This window comes from Podarcis vaucheri, assembly GCF_965113315.1.
Source record: "Podarcis vaucheri genome assembly, chromosome: 3".
NCBI lineage: Eukaryota > Metazoa > Chordata > Lepidosauria > Squamata > Lacertidae > Podarcis > Podarcis vaucheri.
In genome coordinates, this window is record NC_138761.1 from 5,701,055 (window position 1) to 5,719,255 (window position 18,201).

An 18,201-nucleotide genomic window follows, 5' to 3' on the forward strand; every position below is an offset into this window, starting at 1 on the left:
TTAATCAGGGAAGCAGGCATTTCACCCTCCCAAAATATTCTGCAGCTGACCTTAAGGTCACTGAACTAAGGATCTACAAAGTCACATTGCAGCATATAGTCATTGGATGTGCACCAGAGCAAGAGTCCCTTGTGTATTGAATCAGCATAATCGATTTTAATCACACTTTATGCCTTAATTGGTTTACCGATGCCAAGATGTCTGCGTTATCAACAACTGTTTTTTAATGGCTCTTATTATAAGGTAATTATCACCACCTATAATTTTCTGCCTTTCATTTCCTTCTGAACCCACCGTGTACAATTGCACACACCCCATAACTGTGTGTGTTTGTGTGTGTAATTCAGGATAACAACCCATGAATCTGATGAAGTAGGCATAAACCCCATGAAAGTGCCATAATAAATTTGCTAGCCTTTCAGGTGTCACAAGACTCTTTGCTGTTTCGTCCTGAAACTTGTTATTCCAAGTAATACTACAGCTATTTGGGACGCCGGCGATGTTGCAAAGAATCAGTTTTAAAGTAATCTAATCATTCTGTTCCCTGAAGCAAAACTTCTCAAAAAGCACGCAGCCTTGGTAACCAGAGCAATATTCCAAACACTTCTGAGCCAGTCTAAAATTGGTGAAGCTGCGGTATTTTACATTTAGTGGAATCTGTGCTCCAATGTTATTCTTTTTTCGTGATTGTGGACAAGATAAGCTTTAGGTTAGGCATCTAAAACGAGCAGAGGTTCATTTGTCTGCTCTTTCCTGTTGAGCGAAATGATTGGTGCTACCAGTGCATCAAAAAATAAAGGACAGGGGACAAGCAGCTGCGAAAATGACCATCTCATTGTTTGCCTTGAGACCATTTCTCAAACTCTTGATTTGTTTCGAGCCTTGCGGACAGAAGGCAGCCGCCTTCTTCTCTCTGCAGCCAATATAATCCCAAATCCATATTTATTGGGATCGTTACAGCTCCACCTTATTGACTCAACGTCGCTCTCTAAACAATAGCCGAAAGGAACAAGGATCTCTCATCGCCACCCGCCCTGAGACAAGAGCCTTTAAATATAAAATGGGAGAGATAATAAATGATGTCAGCTGTAGTATCCCATTAGATAAATATTGCTCAGTATTAATTGCTATGTTGTTCAAATACTGGCTCCCAGGTGTCTGCTGTCCTCTTGAGACACCTCAAGTTCTTCTGCAGAGATGGAAATATTTGGGAATAATGTGGGCAGAGGGTAGGAGTTCGAGATTCTTCCTGCCAGTCCCACTCCCAGCCAGTGATGGAGATGGGTCATCTGACACACCAGACCCCATGGTCTTCTACACAAGTTTTGCCTGCATTGCAGTGGGTTGAATTTAATGGCCCTTTGGGTCCCTTCTGACTGTACAGGCCTATGATTCCATTTACTGTATGCTTGTGAAACGGGGACCATAAACGCCATCTCCAACTCCTCAAAAGATTCCATCAACGGTGTCTCCGAAAAATTGTACACATCGCTTGGGAAGACAGGCGAACTAATGCCAGTGTACTGGAAGGAGCAAAGATCACCAGTGTCAAAGCAATGATTCTTCAACATCAACTGAGTTGGACTGGTCATGTTGTGCAGATGCCTGATAATCGTCTTCCAAAGCAACTACTCTATTCTGAACTTAAAAATGGAAAGCGTAATGCTGGTGGTCAACAAAAGAGGTTTAAAGACTCTCTCAAGGCAAATCTAAAAAAAATGTAGTATAAACACTGACAACTGGGAAACACTGGCCTGCGAGCGTGACAAAGGTGTCACGGGCTTTGAAGATGCTCGAACTCAGGATGAAATGGAGAAAAGTGCTAGGAGGAAGGCACGCTTGGCAAACCCTCACCAGGATCAACTTTCACCCAGAAACCTATGTCCCCACTGTGGAAGGACGTGTGGATCCAGAATTGGCCTCCACAGTCACTTATGGGCTCAGTGTTAAAACCGTCCCTGCTCCTGCCAACCTAGCAGTTCAAAAGCACATCAAAGTGCAAGTAGATAAATAGGTATCGCTCCAGAAGGAAGGTAAACGGCGTTTCCGTGTGCTGCTCTGGTTCGCCAGAAGTGGCTTAGTCCTGCTGGCCACATGACCCGGAAGCTGTACGCCGGCTCCCTTGGCCAATAAAGCGAGATGAGCGCCGCAACCCCAGAGTCGGTCACGACTGGACCTAATGGTCAGGGGTCTCTTTACTTTTACCTTTATGGCAGACAATCTTACTCAGCTTTGAGGGATTGCCGAAGAAGAAGAAGGAGAAGGAGAAGGAGAAGGAGAAGGAGAAGAAGAAGAAGAAGAAGAAGAAGAAGAAGAAGAAGAAGAAGAAGATTCCATGTAAACTAATGCAAAGACTGCCAGAACGTAGACACCAGAAATTGGGCTATGCCCGTCCAGATTGGAGTGTAGCTGGGCCACCAGCCGAAGCTGATGGGAGGCTCTTTGCCCTACCAAAGTCATCTGAGCTTTTTTGTGGATCCAGAAATACCCACAAGCTATGTCCCTGCTCCTTCAGAGAGAGTGTAACCCCATCTGGAGCAGGCCACACCCTACCCATCCTGTCTAGGGAGCCACCCACTAAGGGGGCTTCACTCTTGCCTGGATTGAGCATAAATGTTTGTTGGCTCTCGTCCAGGCCATTGCTGAGGCCAGACGTCAGTCTAGCACACCCCCCCACACCTGCAGGTGTCAAGGAGAAGCAGAGCTGAGGATCATCTAGGTGTTGCTGGCAACGCGCTCCAAGACTCCAGGTGGCCCCACTCAGCAGTTTCATGCGGATGTTGAACAGCAGGGGGGGGGTTTAAAATTGAACCCTGTGGAACCCCACACCGGAGACTCCATTGGGTGGAAGAACACTCCCTAAGCACCGCCCTCTGGAGACGGCCATCCATATAGGATTGGGACCACTCACCCCTAATTCAGGGAAGCCGTTCCGGGAAAATAACATGTTCAATGGTATTGACAGCCGCTGAGTGACCGAGCAGGATTTCAAGGGACACTTGTTGTTTAGTCATTTAGTCGTGTCCGCCTCTTTGTGACCCCCCTGGACCAGAGCACACCAGGCACTCCTGTCTTCCACTGCCTCCCCCAGTTTCGTCAAACTCATGTTGGTCGCTTCGAGAACACTGTCCAACCATCTCGTCCTCTGTCGTCCCCTTCTCCTTGTGCCCTCCATCTTTCCCAACGTCAGGGTCATTTCCAGGGAGTCTTCTCTTCTTATGGGGTGGCCAAAGGATTGGATCCTCAGCTTCAGGATCTGTCCTTCCAGTGAGCACTCAGGGCTGATTTCCCACACTCAGGGTCCATGCCCAAGAAGGGAATGTGAGCAATTAATTGTATTTTCTGAATCCAGTGAGCATTTTTTAAGGAATGCTTTTATCATTGCCTCTCCCCCATCCCTTTTTAATTTTTTTCTTCAATGCAAAATTACAACAGAAATTACAAACATTGAATCCAAAAGAAAGCAATACAAACAAACAAAACAAAACAAAACACAAGGGAAAAACATACAGACAAAAACAACAAAAAACACCTCTACAAATAAATCCATATCATCATTCTGATCGTTACGTACGTATACACATATTGATTTCCTTCCTTTGTTCTAAGAACTCAAATTTTTTACTCTTTCTAAATTGTTGTGTCTAATGTAGATTAAAGGTAAAGGGACCTCCTGACCATTCGGTCCAGTCATGGCCGACTCTGGGGTTGCGGCGCTCATCTCGCTTTATTGCCCGAGGGAGCCAGCGTCATGTGGCCAGCATGACTAAGCCGCTTCTGGCGAACCAGAGCAGCGCACGGAAACACTGTTTACCTTCCCGCCTGAGCGGTACCTATTTATCTACTTGCACTTTGACGTGCATTCGAACTGCTAGGTTGGCAGGAGCAGGGACCGAGCAACGGGAGCTCACCCCGTCGCGGGGATTCGAACTGCCGACCTTCTGATCTGCAAGTCCTAGGCTTTGTAGTTTAACCCACAGCACCACCCTAGTCCACAATGTAGATTACCTCTGTCTTTATACTTTTTTGCACCATTTTTCTCTTTCTTTAATCCTGCAAGACTTCATTCGTTACATACCGATATACTTACTCCAGAACAATGTTTTTCATATACTCTTTAGCACATCCCCATTCTTTTAATAATTTTGGGTCCGATTGTCCCCTTTATGAATGCTGTGAGTCTTGCCAGATGTATATATTCACAAATTTGAATTTGCCATTCTTTCATTGATGGAATTTTTCTCCCTTTCCAATTTTTATGAGCATCCTGGCAGCTGTTGTCACATAGATATGATTGCCTCTTTTAGGCAGGTGAAGGACCCCCCAAACGTTCTCAAGGAGGCAACCCATTCAGATGGGCAGGGTATAAATAAATCTGTTGTCAGCAAAAATGTATAGGACAAGTACAAGGTTTTTTGTGTGTGGCTTTTTCTGTTTTTTGACTGCGACTTGTCCTTCATTTTATGGGACTGACTTGTGACTGTGGCTTGTGACTTCGTTTCTGTGACTTGTTTTTGTGACTTGTTTTTGTGACTGTGTGGAACCCATTTCAGCTACTGATTGATTGATTGATTGTGTGACTGCAGAAATGGATAAAAGCCCCCCCATCCAAACAATGACTATCATCAGTGCATGTAAGGGAATATATATATATATATATATATATATATATATATATATATATATGCAGGTTTTGGTGTCTTCGGGTGTCTTCCCGTGTAAGAGTCGGGGTGTCTGTGTGACGTTTCGACGAGGTCTCACTCGTCATCTTCAGGCTGGTGCTTTCGGCTTCTTGTTACTGGAACAGAGCTCTGTTCCAGTAACAAGAAGCCGAAAGCACCAGCCTGAAGATGACGAGTGAGACCTCGTCGAAACGTCGCACAGACACCCCGACTCTTACACGGGAAGACACCCGAAGACACCAAAACCTGCATTCCTGTACCCGTGAAAATCTACGAAAGCATATATATATATATATATATATGCAGGTTTTGGTGTCTTCGGGTGTCTTCCCGTGTAAGAGTCGGGGTGTCTGGGCGACGTTTCGACGAGGTCTCACTCGTCATCTTCAGGCTGGTGCTTTCGGCTTCTTGTTACTGGAACAGAGCAGAATCTGGTGTTTGAGTTCCTATAAATACTGTTGAGGGGTGTGGTGTATAGCCTCCAACGTTCTGGGCAGGGAGGAAGTTCCTAGATTAGTGTGCCTTTTCTTCTTTTGTTCCTTAATTACTTGAGGGATATCTTGGGTGATTTCATGAGTGATATTCTGAATACCACTGGGTGGGTCATTAAGTGTAGATTAGTTGCTAAAGCTTTCGTGTCTTGACCTCTTGAGCTTGTGAAGAGTTTTTCTGAGAAGATGGCTGTGCTGCATTTAGTTGTGCTCTGGCTTGGCTTCGTGTATAGGGGCGAGCTGTGATTTTGTGCCTTGTGCCAGCCAGATCTGTGTAGGGATTGCAGGGGGGTGCAGCATCCGGAGGTGCCACTATAGTTTGGCTACTGGATGGAGTCTGTAATATGTCTGTGGAGAGGGTCTGGGTTTGGGTCTGGTGTGGTTGATTGGTGACGGCGTTCTGTGTGCCTCTGGTTCTGGTGTCGGTTTTTGTGGGGAGGGCTAATTTCCAGATGTCTGGCAGGCGGGACGTGTCGTCACGCTTGTTCATGTTGTGAGGGTGTTTCTCTATCTCGATGGCTTCCATGATTATTCTCTTGTGGTGATGTTCCATGTTAAAGAGCAATTTGGAATCTGCAAAATTAATTTCGTGTCCTGTTTCTTTCATGTGTTGGAAAAGAGAGGAAGTTTTTTCTTCTTTTTTGACGGCATTCTTGTGTTCTGCGATACGTGCATTTATTCGTCTGTTTGTTTGTCCAATGTACGTGGCTGGGCAGACTTTGCAGGGTATTTCATAGACCCCTTGGTTTTCCAGCTGGATTTTGTCTTTTGGGTTTCTGAGGATATTGGCTATTTTTTGGTTGGTGCAGAAGGCTGTTTTGATATTGTGTTTATGGAGGATTTTGCTGATTTTGTCTGTAGTGCCCTTGATATAAGGAAGGAGGGCCATGCCATTGTTTTCTTCTGTGTCTTGGTTTTTGGGGGGTGTTTCTTTTTGGATTAGCTTCGTAACCCTGTTTTTCTGGTATCCATTGGCGATTAACACATTTGAGAGATTCTGTAACTCAGTTGTCAAGTGGTCTTTGTCAGCCAGGCGTTTGGTTCTGGAGATGAGAGTCTTGGCTACGGAGTTTATTTGTGCAGGGTGGTGGTGTGATTGTGCATGTAAGTAGCGGTTGGTGTGTGTTTTTTTCCGGTAGATAGTGTGTCCTAGGGAGCCATCAGGTTTTTTGTAGATTAGGACGTCAAGAAAGGGGAGTTGGTTGTTGTCTTCTATTTCCATAGTGAATTGTATTTTGGGGTGTAGGCTGTTGAGATGTGTGAGGAAGCTATCTAGTTTTTCTTTCCCGTGTGGCCAAATTACAAAGGTGTCGTCAACATATCTGAGCCAAAGTTTGGGTTTGTGTTCTGACTTGTCTAAAGCATTGGTTTCAAAGTGTTCCATGTACAAATTTGCGATGACCGGTGAGAGGGGTGATCCCATAGGTGCTCCTTCTATCTGTTTGTATCTTTGTCCATTGTGGATGAAGTACGTGTTGGTTAGGCAGTGGTTGGTCAGGTCCAGGATGTATTTGGGGGGATTGTATTTGTTTTGGATGGCTGTCAAGGCTTCATTAATGGGTACTTGAGTGAAGAGAGATACAACATCGAAGCTCACAAGAAGGTCATCGGGATGTAGGTATTGCTTCTTTATTGTTTCTATGAACTGGAAGGAGTTAGTAACGTGTGAAGCGATGGATTCTGCATAGGGCTGAAGTTGCTTAGCGAGAAATTTAGCAAGATTTTGTAGAGGTGAGCCTATGGAGCTGACTATTGGTCTGAGTGGTGTTCCTTCTTTGTGTATCTTGGGGAGACCGTAGAGTTTGGGGCATCTGGATGATTTTTCTCTGGGGATGATTCTTAGCTGGATTTCTTCACTGATAGGAGAGGCTTTTATTTTGGATTTGGTGGTTTTTTCCAGATAGGTGGTGGGATCTGTTTTTATAGGTTGGTAGGTAGGGTCTTGGAGTAGATTTGATAGTTTTGCTTGGTAGTCCGATGTGTTCATCACTCATGAAATCACCCAAGATATCCCTCAAGTAATTAAGGAACAAAAGAAGAAAAGGCACACTAATCTAGGAACTTCCTCCCTGCCCAGAACGTTGGAGGCTATACACCACACCCCTCAACAGTATTTATAGGAACTCAAACACCAGATTCTGCTCTGTTCCAGTAACAAGAAGCCGAAAGCACCAGCCTGAAGATGACGAGTGAGACCTCGTCGAAACGTCGCCCAGACACCCCGACTCTTACAAGGGAAGACACCCGAAGACACCAAAACCTGCATTCCTGTACCCGTGAAAATCTACGAAAGCATATATATATATATATGCTTTCACGTAGATTTTCAGGCTGGTGCTTTCGGCTTCTTGTTACTGGAACAGAGCCTCTGTTCCAGTAACAAGAAGCCGAAAGCACCAGCCTGAAGATGACGAGTGAGACCTCGTCGAAACGTCGCACAGACACCCCGACTCTTACACGGGAAGACACCCGAAGACACCAAAACCTGCATATATATATATATATATATATATATATATATAATATCTACAATACTATCTTATTTATTTTCATTTTATGGATCAATGGCTTCTTTAGATAGTAAAATTCATGTTAAATTGCTGTTTTAGGGGTTGTTTTTAAAAGTCTGGAACAGATTAATCCATTCTGCATTACTTTCTATGGGAAAGGACGCCTTGGTTTTAGAATGCTTGGGTTTTGGAACGGACTTCCGGAACACATTGAGTTTGAGAAGCAAGGTACCACTGTATGTACTCTGTCATTATTTTTATTATTAATTTCTTGAGTTTATATACCGCCCTATACCCAGAGGTCTCAGGGCAGTTCACAGAAAAGATCACAATATATATAATCAGAATAAAAACAACAACCCAATAACATCTCCCACTCCCCTAAAAGAGCCACATTTTAAAAGGGTATAGGATGTCAATCAGGTCCACCAAAGGCCTGGTTAAGAAGGATCGTTTTTAAGGTGTATAATGAAGGCGCCAGGTGAACTTCCCTGGGGAGAGCATTCCACAGACAGGGAGCTACTACAGAAAAGGCCCTGCTCTCATGTTGCCACCCTCCAGATCTCTAGAGGAGGAGGCACACGAAGGAGGGACTCAGAAGATGATCGCAGGGTCTGGGTAGGTTCATATAGAAAAAGGCAGTCCTTGAGGTATTGTGGTCCTGAGCTGTTTAAGGCTTTCTACGTCAAAACCAGCACTTTGAATTGGGCCCGGAAACTAATCAGTAGCCAGTGCAGTTGGACCAGGATATGCTCAGACCGTCTTGCACCAGTGAGCAACTTGCCTGCTGAAATCTGCACTGGCTGAAGTGTTAAGTTGTGGATGTACATATCAGACGACACAGCGATTCTTCAGACAGCTCTTAGAATCATAGAATCATAGAGTTGGAATAGACCACAAGGGCCATCGAGTCCAACCCCCTGCCAAGCAGGAAACACCATCAGAGCACTCCTGACATATGGTTGTCAAGCCTCTGCTTAAAGACCTCCAAAGTAGGAGACTCCACCACGCTCCTTGGCAGCAAATTCCACTGTCAAACAGCTCTTACTGTCAGGAAGTTCTTCCTAATGTTTAGGTGGAATCTTCTTTCTTGTAGTTTGGATCCATTGCTCCGTGTCCCCTTCTCTGGAGCAGCAGAAAACAACCTTTCTCCCTCCTCTATGTGACATCCTTTTATATATTTGAACATGGCTATCATATTACCCCTTAACCTCCTCTTCTCCAGGCTAAACATGCCCAGCTCCCTTAGCCGTTCCTCATAAGGCATCGTTTCCAGGCCTTTGACCATTTTGGTTGCCCTCCTCTGGACACGTTCCAGTTTGTCAGTGTCCTTCTTGAACTGTGGTGCCCAGAACTGGACACAGTACTCCAGGTGAGGTCTGACCAGAGCAGAATACAGTGGCACTATTACTTCCCTTGATCTAGATGCTATACTCCTATTGATGCAGCCCAGAATTGCATTGGCTTCTTGTTTATTCACAGGCCAGAACAGAACTGAACTGAAGGGTTCAGCCAACCTGCTTATATAGAGCTCTACTACAAAGCAACAGTAACAACTTTCCGTAACTATCCAATCACTGAACGTCACTTTCAATTCCTTATATGCATATGCGGACCTGAGTGAAAACTATCTACAGTATCCCCCTGCTGGCCCAGGGTGAAAACTTCAGTACATAACATGAAGTTTCCAAACCGTCTCCAGAGGCAGCCCTACGTATAACGCATTGTCATGATCCCCCTAAAAGGGTGTCATCGCATCCTCTCTCTCCCCCTGCATTTCCTCCTGCCCCTTTCCCCACACACTTTTTCTTGTGGATGCCTCTCTGGCACCCAGTTCCGATTGTGAGCTGCTTGGGGCTGTGACCTCAGACCCCTTAACACAGTTACACACAGTGATTTTTAAAAAATAGAATAATATAAGCAAAACATCAAATCGTCGTCTTTGCAGCCCGAGAAACCAGCCCGAGAGGCGCCGGTAAGCTGCTCTAAGCTCCCCACAAAGGAGTTAAAAACCACAATGTTATTTATTAAATCCATAATCTGGATACTGTCGGTTTATTTGATTCCATTCAAGGATCCCGTCCTGTGAAATATCTCAAGGCGACGTCACAGAAAACACACACGTAAAAAGCATTTAAAAACAACTCTATAAGTGAAGAGAGTTTAAAACGCTTCCCTGTAATGCACGTGTAGTATATGACTGTTTTAAAAAGCTTTTAGATTTATATTACACAAAATGAACCATGTAAAGAGACAAAGGGAAGTCAATGACATTTTAAGGTTGTTGAAATATACTCAAGAGTCGAGAGTGGATTTCATCCTCTTTATTCAGCTCATAGTAGTGAGGAGGAATTAAGTTCCCCCAGAATGTCTGCTTTGTATACATTATTTACACAATGGGCCCCGCGTGATTGGCTAATTCTGGGATTCACCTGTAGGCCAATCAGGTTGTGGATTTACTTCCACCTGGAGCTGGATTGGGTGGCTCCTGTGGACCAATCGGACTGCTGCATTCAGGGTCCTATTGTTCTAGAACCAATCAGACTGCTGCATTCTGAATCCTATTGTTCTAGGACCAATCAGACTGCTGCATTCTGAATCCTATTGTTCTAGGACCAATCAGACTGCTGCCTTTTGGATCCTATTCAACTCAGTACATAACGGTTGTTTAAATGAATATTCTAAAATGTAAAAAGAAAATTTAATAAAAATTAGGGGGGCGATTAAATGGGGGTGGGGAGGAACCATGCACACTGCCTTGAGCCCCTTAGTGGATAAAAAGTGGGGTATAAATGCAAAAAAAAAAAAAAAAGAGTTTCTCCCCTTCTGCGCCAGGTCTGCCCGTCTCACAAGCCATCAAACTCCTGCAGGAAAAGCTCGCTGCCTTCCGGGTGACTCTTCCGGACTTCCACCTGCGTGCCGTCTGCGATTACTTCCACAACACCTTCATCAAACATTACGGGCTGCACCAGTTCGTCCTGGCTCAGGAGAGGGACCGCTGCCAGACCTTTGACAGCCTGGAGGTCTACGCGCCCCCCAAGCCCCTGCCGCTGAGGCGGGGGACGGAAATCAGGGCCTGGAAGTACCAGCAGCAGCTGGCCGCAATCTCTGCGGCGGAGGAGGAAAAGCAGGCCGAGATGGTGCGGATCAGGGAAACCTTGTGCAAAGAGAGGGAGAACATGCTGGAGGAGGTCTACAGGAGCGTCCGGACGCAAACAGCGACCCTGGAGAAAGAGGTGAGCATGCACCACTTTGGTGAGACAGTCTGTGGGCAGGTAGGGTCTCATCCTGCGTACCAGATGGAGCTGATAAACAGCTGCCCTGGACACAGAATTGACCTGCTCCTCCATGGACAGCTGTGAGTCCAAAATGACTCCCAGGCTGCGCACCTGGTCCTTCAGGGGCACAGTTACCCCATTCAGGACCAGGGAGTCATCCACATCTGCCCCCCAAAAGCGGTACTTCTGTCTTGTCAGGATTCAACCTCAATCTGTTAGCCACCATCCATCCTACAATAGTTTAATACAAAACTACGAAAGCAGGTCGAAATTCACACCGTCTTTCTAAGCATCTGGGTAGGCTTGTCTAAACAGGAACGCCTTCAGGAGACACCGAAAGGAATATGGTGAAGGTGCTTGCTTGAGATCAATAGGCTGGGAGTTCCGAAGTGCACCAAATGACCGAGAGCCAGCAAATGAGGGTCGGGGTATTGAGTGGCACTTTTAGTAGTGTCAATTCCGCGGATCGAAGCCGTTGAGTGAGCACCTGTTGGGAAAATGTGATCTTGAGCACAAAGTCGCCGCCAGCTGTTAAGGTCTTTCTATGCTAATAGTAAAGGGATGGCGCTGTGGTCTAAACCACAGAGCCTAGGACTTGCAGATCAGAAGGTCAGCGGTTCGAATCCCCATGACGGGGTAAGCTCCTGTTGCTCAGTCCCTGCTCCTGCCAACCCAGCAGTTCGAAAGCACGTCAAAGTGCAAGTAGATAAATAGGTACTGCTCTGGTGGGAAGGTAAAGGGACCCCTGACCATTAGGTCCAGTCGTGACCGACTCTGGGGTTGCGGCACTCATCTCGCTTTACTGGCCGAGGGAGCCGGTGTACAGCTTCCGGGTCATGTGGCCAGCATGACTAAGCCGCTTCTGGTGAACCAGAGCAGCGCACGGAAACGCCGTTTACCTTCCCGCTGGAGCGGTACCTATTTATCTACTTGCACTTTGACATGCTTTCGAACTGCTAGGTTGGCAGGAGCAGGGACTGAGCAACGGGAGCTCACCCTGTCGTGGGGATTCGAACCACTGACCTTCTGATCGGCAAGTCCTAGGCTCTGTGGTTTAACCCAGAGCGCCACCCCTTTATGCTAATAGTAACATCTGGAACTTGACACTTCAGTTCCTGGCAACTGGGGTTCAGGAGCTCACTGCCTCTAGCAGTAGTGGTTAGTGGCCGTTGGCACCCTGATTCAAATCTCCAGCATCTCCCTGTTTTCCCCTTGCCTTGTTGCACCCCCCTAGGTAATCCCACCGGCCCCCAGGGTGTGGTTCTGCCCCCTTTGGGATCTAGCACATCGATCCCAGTTTTCACCGCAGGTTTCACTCGCTGCAAAACTACGGCCTTTGGATCTCCCGGTTCCGGCAGCCTGTTGACAGCACCTCAGAGTTACATCTGTGGCTGCCTCGTCCAAAACTTTCCCCCTAGCCCTGATCTGCATAATCAAGCTGCGACGCGTCTTATCGCCCTCGAGATGGAAAATCTCCTCCTTGCCGAGACTTGCTTCCCTGCCTGGGAGCGCACTGTTTGAGGAAACCAAATGAAACTCCGACGTGTTTTTACTATTACTGCCAGCACATCTACGGAGTGGAATTAATTGGCAATTAATGCTTACACGTGTGCTCCTCAATGCGCTGCCAGCAACGGCCACGGGTGAGTTCAGAGAACGTCACCTTTTGAACTCGAGCCGAGACGTCTATCCTGGAGCACTCAGTGGGTTGTTCAGCGTACTACCCTGTGCGCAAACGGGGGGGAAACCCCAGCACCCATCCTTCCTGGTTCCTCGGATTGGGTCCCGCTGCCGTGGACGTCCTCAAGATCCGATGGCTCTCCTCCAACCTCGATCAGCTCCTGGGAGCTTGGCATGAGGCCAGTCCTCACAGCTGCCTGACGGCTTCTGCTGACAAGTATCACAAACGTTGCCTCCCTGACCCACATTGGCCCCCACACTCTCTCCCCGGCCCCTCCCTGGCCTGCTTGCCAGTTCCCAAGCTCCACCCTGGCTTCTCGGAATGCGCAAGGTCAAAACCTTTGCAGAGCTAGTCGCTGAGAAGCGGCAGGCCTTGCAAATATCGGGGGCAAACATGGTCGCTGGTGGCAGCCATGTTTGTTTACGATGCATGTGTTTTGCAAGCAGGTGTGGGAATCTAATTTTAACAGTGCATACCCTCCAAGTGTCCCGATTTTCCAGGGAAAGTCCCGGAATCACAGAAGCCGTCCTAGTTTCTGATTTGATCTGGAAATGTCCCATTTTTCCTTTTTCCACATCTCGGAGATGGAGATGGTTGCCAAGTTTCTGCAACATGCAATGAGAATTTGCGAATGCTGTACCACAGCATTTTAATTGTTAGGTGCCGATTTTGCCGGGTGATTTGATTGTACTGAAGCTTTCAGAATTTTGTGGTACCTCGGGTTAAGAACTTAATTCGTTCTGGAGGTCCGTTCTCAACCTGAAACTGTTCTTAACCTGAAGCACCACTTTAGCTAATGGGGTCTCCCGCTGCCGCCACCACGCGATTTCTGTTCTCATCCTGAAGCAAAGTTCCTAACCTGAGGTACTATTTCTGGGTTAGCGGAGTCTGTACCCTGAAGCGTTTCTAACCTGAAGCATTGAGAGCGTGCTCACTTATGGCTTATGTGTGTGGTACGGAAGCTGTACTGCCCAGGACAGGATGGGGTTGTGCAGGGTTGTTAAGGCAGCAGAGAGCATTGTTGGCTGCCCACTCTCCACCTTAGAGCAGATTTATGCCACAAGGTGCCATAGGAAGGCACTGGACATAGTAAAAGATCCATCGCATCCTGGTCACTGTCTCTTCGAGCTCTTGCCGTCGGGACGGAGATACAGGACGATGAAGACAAGAACGTGCCGTCTTAAGAACAGCTTCTTCTCCAGAGCGATCTCGGCCCTGAATGGGAAGCCCGGACTTTGAAAGTCATCTAATCTCCCTTGCTGTATTATATTGTATTGTTTAATTGGTGTTTTTATGGAGCAGTCAAGTAATTTCGTTGTCCCCGAAGGGGGCAATGACAATAAAGATATTCTTATTCTTCTTATTCTTATCTGTAACCTGAAGCGTCTGTAACCCGAGGTACCACTGTATATGCCAATAACGATTTGAGGTTGAGTTTGACATGCTCAACAACCTCAAACGACCTTGCTGTGCTAGGTAACCATTTTGGAAGCCCAGGCAGCAAGCCCAAGGTTCATTCTAAGTCTAGCAGAAACGTCAGAAGCCACAATGCCCTGTGTTTGCTTTCCAGACTCTGATGTCTCTTGTCCGAGAAGCGATTAAGACCCAGGTCCAGAGTCTGCACGATGTCATCCAGAACGAGATCCAGGCCACCTTTGAAATCCTTCAGCTCCGGCTCCAGAAGAAGGCCTTGTTGCTCAACCCGCCTGCCCCTTACCCGCCACCCTACAGCCCTGATGGGAGGAAGGCCAGCAAGCAGAAGAAGCTGAAGGAGTTAATATTGGAGGCTCAGATTAAGGAGAAGGAGAAGGAGGAGAGGGAGAAGGAGAAGGAGAGGGAGAAGGAGAGGGAGAAGGAGAAGAAGGCGGAGAAGAAGGCGCAGAAGGCGGCGCAGAAGGCTGCGAAAGACGAGAAGTCAAAGAAGAAAAAGAAGTGAGGGCAGCATGGAGGTTCTCCCAGGGATGCCCTGACATTCTCAGTCCCATGCCTGTGTTCTCTTTTCCATGTCTTCTTCGTCCTCTGGCCTTGAGGAGGATTCTCAGGGCCACAGTAAATCTGTGCCTGGGGCTTCCCCACTTCAGACTGCAGGTGGGACCTCACTTTCCTTCAAACATATCCCATAGAAAACTTGCACATCAGGGGGGAAGTGCTGTGGCCTTGCCTTCCTCTCTGACACGCTGGTTTTCCATGGAGATAATTTTCTCTCCCTCGTTCACGCGAACCCCTCCAACTTGCGGCCTTCAGCTGTCTCGTCCAGACACGGGTTAACTCCCTCACTGAGAACAAAGCCGAAGTCTCTTTGTTCACAGGGGTAGAGATTTACAAAGAAACCCAGACAGATGTGTGCACCTAAATGTAGATGCAACGTTCACCAAAACATCAGAGGTTTTCGTTCCATCTTTCTCAACAAAAATTCTTCCTGCCAGGCGTATGGAAGGATGAAGAGACTGTTTCGGAGGCTGCAAAGGGTTCATCGTGAGCTCCCTCTGTCTTTACTGTTCCAAATAAACTAAAACATTTAATATTTCTTTCAACTCAAGCTGGTGTGTGGGGTTTTTTGGGGGGGCATTGTTTTAAATAGCCCTCTGAGTTCCCCCTGGCAGGCAATCCTGAAAACAGTCTGCTTAAGCCGGCGTAGCCCTGTTTGCTAGTTCACAGTCTTTGGTCCCAATCCAGCTTCTGGCTGCACACAGAGCATGGCTGGGTATTTGTCAAAATGTGACACATCCCATCCAAAGGGATAGACCACGTCTGTGGGTGATAATGGGCACAGAATCCCAATTGCACACATACTGACCACAGACCCTCCAAGCGTCCCTATTACATAAGCCACCCCGGTTTCTGATTTAATCCCAGAATGTCCTCCTTTTCCTTCAGACGTCCCTGATTTCATCAGAGAAATGTTGGAGGGTATGGAATGGGACACCCCTATTTTCATGGGTATGGAATGGGACACCCCTATTTTCATTTCACCCCTATTTTCATTCAGGGTATGGAATGGGACGTCCCTATTTTCATTGGAGAAATGTTGGAGGGTATGGAATGGGACACCCCTATTTTCATTGGAAAAATGTTGGGGGGTATGGAATAGGACGTCCCTATTTTCATTGGAGAAATGTTGGAGGGTATGGAATAGGACGTCCCTATTTTCATCGGAGAAATATTGGAGGGTATGGAATAGGACGTCCCTATTTTCATCGGAGAAATGTTGGAGGGTATGGGATAGGATGTCCCTATTTTCAATCGGAGAAATGTTGGACGGTATGGAATGGGACGTCCCTATTTTCATTGGAGAAATGTTGGAGGGGGTGTAATCAACGTAAACTGGATCAGTCTGGTTATTTCAATGCATTGCTATTACCCAGTCCTCAGCATTCAGGGAGAATGTTTGGAAATCTAAGTAAGCGAGTTGGCACACTAAATTGCTGTAGGGATTAAGTGACACACACACACACACACACACACACACACACACACACAATTTAAAAGCACGTAAAACAAATCCAGATATTTTAAGAAAATCCAGTGGCATTTAACCTCTCATTCCGCTCAGGTCTTCCTCTTTAGGAACCTCTCGCTTCTGCCCTTTTGTAAACAAATCAAACAGGAAGGTAAGTCAGCCTTGGGGACCCCACCCTTCCCAAACACCCCATCCATTGCTTTCGACTTCTGAGCCTTGAGAGTCTTGCTCTCGCCTTCCATGGGGTTTCAAGGGAAGATCAGACACTGTCTGAATCCTGAATCCAAGCAGATTGGGCAATTTCCTTCCTGAGACCACGGCAAGACGACTAATGTCCTTGAAATATACTCGGAATCCTGTAGTGATTTCATGCTCTTTATTGCAGCATGTAAAACAGTGACTGAATTGCCCCCCCCCCACCTCAGACTTTTATATACATTATTTACACAATGAGTCCCATCTGATTGGTTGATTCTGCTTCCCTCCTGGAGCCTGATTGGTCTTTTCCTGCTGGCCAATCCGTTGTCGCATTCTACGATCCTACCAGCCTAATAGGCTGATTAACTTCCTCCTGGAGCCTGATTGGTCTTTTCCTGCAAGCCAATCAGTTGTTGCATTCTAGGATCCTACTTGCCTATTGTTCTAGGATCCAAGGTTAGGAAATAACACCCCCACTCTCCCCAGAGCTCATAGGGAGGGACGTGATCACCGAGACAAGGTCCCCAAGACCCAGAAATTACTGGAAATAAGAGGGAAAGGTCTGTGGTTGGGGTGGGGTGGGGGAAGGAACTAATACGATGGAAATATCTAAGATGAAAGAAGCAGCAGTTGAATGGAGATATGTTCATGTAATCATAGAATCTTAAGAGTTGGAAGGGACCCAGGGGTCATCTAGTCCAACCCCCTGCAAGGCAGGGATCTCAGCTAAAGCATCCCTGACAGATGGCCACCCAACCTCTGCTTAAAAACCTCCAAGGAAGGAGAATTCACAACCTCCCAAGGGGTTGCTGTCAGAAAGTTTCTGCGTATGTTGAGTCGGAATCTCCCTACTTGTAACTTGGAGCCATGGGTTCGAGTCCAACCCTACAGAGCAGGAGAAAACAAGCTTGCTCTGTCTTCCATGTGACAGCCCTTGAGGAATTTGAAGATGGCTATCCTATCTCCCTTGAGTCTTCTCTTTTCCAGGCTGTGAACGTTTCTGTGTTCAAACAGCGGTGCCGCAGTTAATGAAGGTAATTGAGGAGCAAGCTCTGTGATTTAGCCAGCCTTGTTAATTACGGCATGAAGAACTTCCAGGAAGAGACATTATTCCCCAGGGAATTGGCCCTTAGACTTCAGGGTGTGATACGACATGATAGCCATCTTCAAAGATGGGCTGTCCCGTGGAAGATCCTGTTGTTTCTGCTGCTTCGGAGGGTAATAATAAAAATAAATTTTATTTATACCCCACCCTCCCCAGCCAAGACCAGGCTCAGGGCGGCTAACACCAGGTATAAAAACAATTGATTGAAGTAAAACTTAAAAACAAGATTAAAATGCAACATTAAAATGCAGACTTGTTTCAGCAGAAACTCAAAAACTTTGGGGGGGATGTAAACGTCAAGTTTTCACCAAGGCTAACTAGGCAGACTGGTCCTACGTGGGCCAGAAAAAAGCCAGGGAAGCCCCCAAATAGGGGTTCCATCACAGAAGGAGAAAGAGGGGGAGGGGAACAGGCTGATTCCAAGCCAAAGGCCAGGCAGAACAACTCCGTCTTACAGGCCCTGCGGAAAGAAATCAGATCCTGCAGGGCCCTGGTCTCATGAGACACAGCGTTCCACCAGGCTGGAGCCAGTGTTGAAAAGGCCCTGGCTCCGGTTGAGGCTAATCTGACTTCCTTAGGGCCCGGGACCTCTAGGGTGTTGATGAGGTTACTCTCCCTCTGACGGAGCGGGTTCGGAGCTTGGGGGTGTTCCTGGCTCTTTTGCTGTCGCTCGAGACTCAGGTGGCCTCAGTGGCCCAGAGTGCCTTCCATCAGCTTCGGCTGGTGGCCCAGCTACGCCCCTGTTTGGATAGGGACTGCCTAACTACTGTTGTCAAGCTTCAAGGTTAGATTACTG

At 47.0% G+C, this 18,201-nt stretch overlaps 1 protein-coding gene across 4 annotated transcripts in view; it reads left to right on the forward strand.

The window, feature by feature from the left end:
• Positions 1 to 15,176, forward strand: part of LOC309529542 (uncharacterized protein C8orf74 homolog) — an 86,366-nt gene extending 71,190 nt beyond the window's left edge. For all 4 annotated transcript variants that reach the window (XM_082217861.1, XM_082217863.1, XM_082217864.1 and 1 more), the window contains exons 4-5: positions 10,519 to 10,919; positions 14,213 to 15,176. In XM_082217861.1, coding sequence (XP_082073987.1) covers positions 10,519 to 10,919; positions 14,213 to 14,578 — 767 coding nt within the window. In that variant the 3' untranslated portion in view covers positions 14,579 to 15,176. The remainder of the gene's footprint in view (positions 1 to 10,518; positions 10,920 to 14,212) is intronic.
• The last annotated feature ends 3,025 nt before the right edge of the window (positions 15,177 to 18,201 follow it).